General features: G+C 41.9%; 1 protein-coding gene across 1 annotated transcript; it reads left to right on the forward strand.

Moving 5' to 3' along the window:
• Nucleotides 1–611: 611 nt before the first annotated feature.
• Nucleotides 612–2,132, forward strand: LOC115328010. Its single transcript, XM_029989083.2, has 5 exons — nt 612–653; nt 1,121–1,174; nt 1,260–1,272; nt 1,362–1,384; nt 1,744–2,132. Exons 2-5 carry the CDS (start codon nt 1,126–1,128, stop codon nt 2,073–2,075), a joined length of 417 nt encoding a protein of 138 aa, XP_029844943.2. The 5' UTR covers nt 612–653; nt 1,121–1,125; the 3' UTR covers nt 2,076–2,132.
• Nucleotides 2,133–2,471: the final 339 nt, after the last annotated feature.

Consider the following 2,471-nt stretch of genomic DNA (forward strand, 5'->3'; position numbering starts at 1 on the left):
TTCATAATTCTTCTGTTTGCGAGATTTGTATATAAAAAAAGGCCTCTTTGTAATTTTTGTAGAACTTCCCTCACTGTTCACACCAGAAAGAATGCGCAAGTTACCACATGGTAGGTTCGCATTTACTGAAAAGTGGGCTGCACCGGAAACGGTGGCAGTGCGAGAGCTGCCCTGCAAGCCAGCCGTCTGTAACAAACATCATGTGTCTGTTCAGCGTCCCATACGGCATTGTGCATTATTGACAATTTCCGAAGCTAGAAAACATGAGATCGGCGAAGAAGCTTGGCACGGGGTTACTTCCAATATATTTATTTGCACATTTCACTAAGTGTCTTTTGTATATAGCAAAGCCGGGAGTATCGATAAGAAAGTGCAGTGTTTGTGTACAAATGAAATATATTCACGAAAGGGTTGCGTTTTTTATTTGTGCTCTTGTGTAAGCATCGTTGGCTTATCTCTTGCAACGCGGAACCTGCCAGCGTGTGAGAGAACGCCAACCTGGATGTGCTACTTTCCACTCACAAATTGCACGAAAATATTGATCGATTTTTGGTTGGCAGACTTGAGTCACATGATACTATGACAAATTGTATAAAAGCCCAAGGGAATCAATAGAAGGCATATTCCTATCAGTTAGAAATCCGTCGACTTCCGTGAGTAATTGCATTTCTCGAAATTATACTAAACGTGAAGGTGAAATCACCTTCAGTGCACTGCTTGTATTTAAATGTAGTATTAACCTTTTTTTCTGGTTTGCCTTTTGAGGTTTCTTCCCTGGTAGGGACTGTCACTTGACAGTCATTCAAAATTATATTCCTGTTATCCTAAGAATATTATTAACCGAAGTTAAGCCCCTGCATTTTTTCCCTTCGAATGCCAGGACAATAGCACGTAAGCAAAACTGTTAATTCTATCGAACAAAGTCACTCCTAGCCATTATCAGGACTAGCGTTCCACGTGGCCTATTGAGAAAATATTTAAACGACATAGAGGTATAACGAGAAGCAAACAAAGAAGCCACAGATGTCTAATGTAAATTGACGAGCCTGGTATGAAAAAATTAGTGTAAAAACGTAGGAATGCATTGCTTTATCTGCCCGTACATTTGTTTTGCTTTCAGACATCATGAAGCTGCTTCTTTCGCTGATATTCCTTACTTTATTGGTTGCAGTCTGTAAGTACCCACTTAGCAGATACAGTTAGGCCACGTTTTTTAAACATTTTCATAGTCTAATTATTTCGGCTGCTTCTTTTTTCAGACTGCTCCGACGAGTAAGTATAGGAAGTATTCGATTACATTGCTTGATTCCGAATTAGCTACATTTACGTTTTTTTAACGAAAAACGCCTCCTTCGTTTTAGGGAATCTCAAGTGGCACCTGACGGTGAGAGAAGGCCTTTGAGCCGTTTTATTTAGAACTGTAAACATAGCAGAATCGGAAAAAAACTTTCAAAACCCTATGAGACTGCAGCATGCATTTGGCTTGTCGTGATTCTTTCTGCCTTAGACTTCGAAACATGATCTCCATGAAAAAATGAGCGCTATTGGGTTCAAACCTATATTTATGCTCCTGAAGATTCATGCTAAAATTACGTTTCTTCAGAATACTGATATATTGTCTGCCGCTTCTAGGCAAGACGAAATGGTCTCACAAGGCGCTTCATATAAATTAAAATGGGAGGTGTTGTACCTGGTCGTTAGCAGAGCATAAAAGTAGTATTCGAATATGCATTATGCTTGCAGATGAAGCCGCAGGGTACCACCACCGGAGACACCATCACGGTCACTACCCCCACGTAAGAAGGCGGCCCGCGCGCAGGTGGGGGTACCCCTTGTACGGAAGCGAAGATGATGTGGGAGCAGTAGAAGACCAGGGTGAAGACGCGGAAGAAGTCGCCGCAGACGGAGAAGAAGAAGAGGAAGTCGACTCAGCAGGTCAAGACGAAGACGAGGTTTCAGAGTACGGTGTGGTCGCCAGGAAGATTCATCGCTGTGAGGCAAGGCGTCGCTTGGGTCTGCCCTGCCGTTCGCATCCTCTGTACCCTCGCACCCACTACCCTCACCACAGAGTCTGAGAGGCGCGGCTACTCTTGCTTGAAATAATAAAAAAACGCATAAGTATTTGAAATAAGTACAATGTTTTGGAGTTTCTCTGAACGTTTCGCGTTCCTTCTAGTACTCATAAACATCAACATAAATATCCGACTTGCAATTTAAGATATAAGCGTGTTCTTCAACCATACTCACGAATGGAGTGAGATAGAAGAAATAGCAAATTCTTTTCTTATTTTGGTGGGCTTCAGCACCGTAATAAAATGGAAACCATGATACCTTGAAAGACGCTCTAGCTATTCATTCGTGCTTAATGAAGGAACACCGTAATGGAAACTTTTATAATTTACCGATTGTTTAGGAGAGCATATGGACGCATGCTTCGATGCTTCGATTTTAACTTCGCTCACCTTGTCACT

The sequence above is a fragment of the Ixodes scapularis genome, unplaced genomic scaffold, assembly GCF_016920785.2.
Source record: "Ixodes scapularis isolate PalLabHiFi unplaced genomic scaffold, ASM1692078v2 PGA_scaffold5__190_contigs__length_132052651, whole genome shotgun sequence".
NCBI classification, from domain to species: Eukaryota; Metazoa; Arthropoda; class Arachnida; order Ixodida; family Ixodidae; genus Ixodes; species Ixodes scapularis.

What these genes read in the sequence shown, in the direction of transcription:
- LOC115328010 (XM_029989083.2), top strand. Translation starts at nt 1,126, where the DNA reads ATGAAGCTGCTTCTTTCGCTGATATTCCTTACTTTATTGGTTGCAGTC. An exon ending in ATCTCAAGTGGCACCTGACG is followed by an intron (nt 1,385 to 1,743) that starts GTGAGAGAAGGC and finishes TTATGCTTGCAG; the next exon opens with ATGAAGCCGCAGGGTACCAC.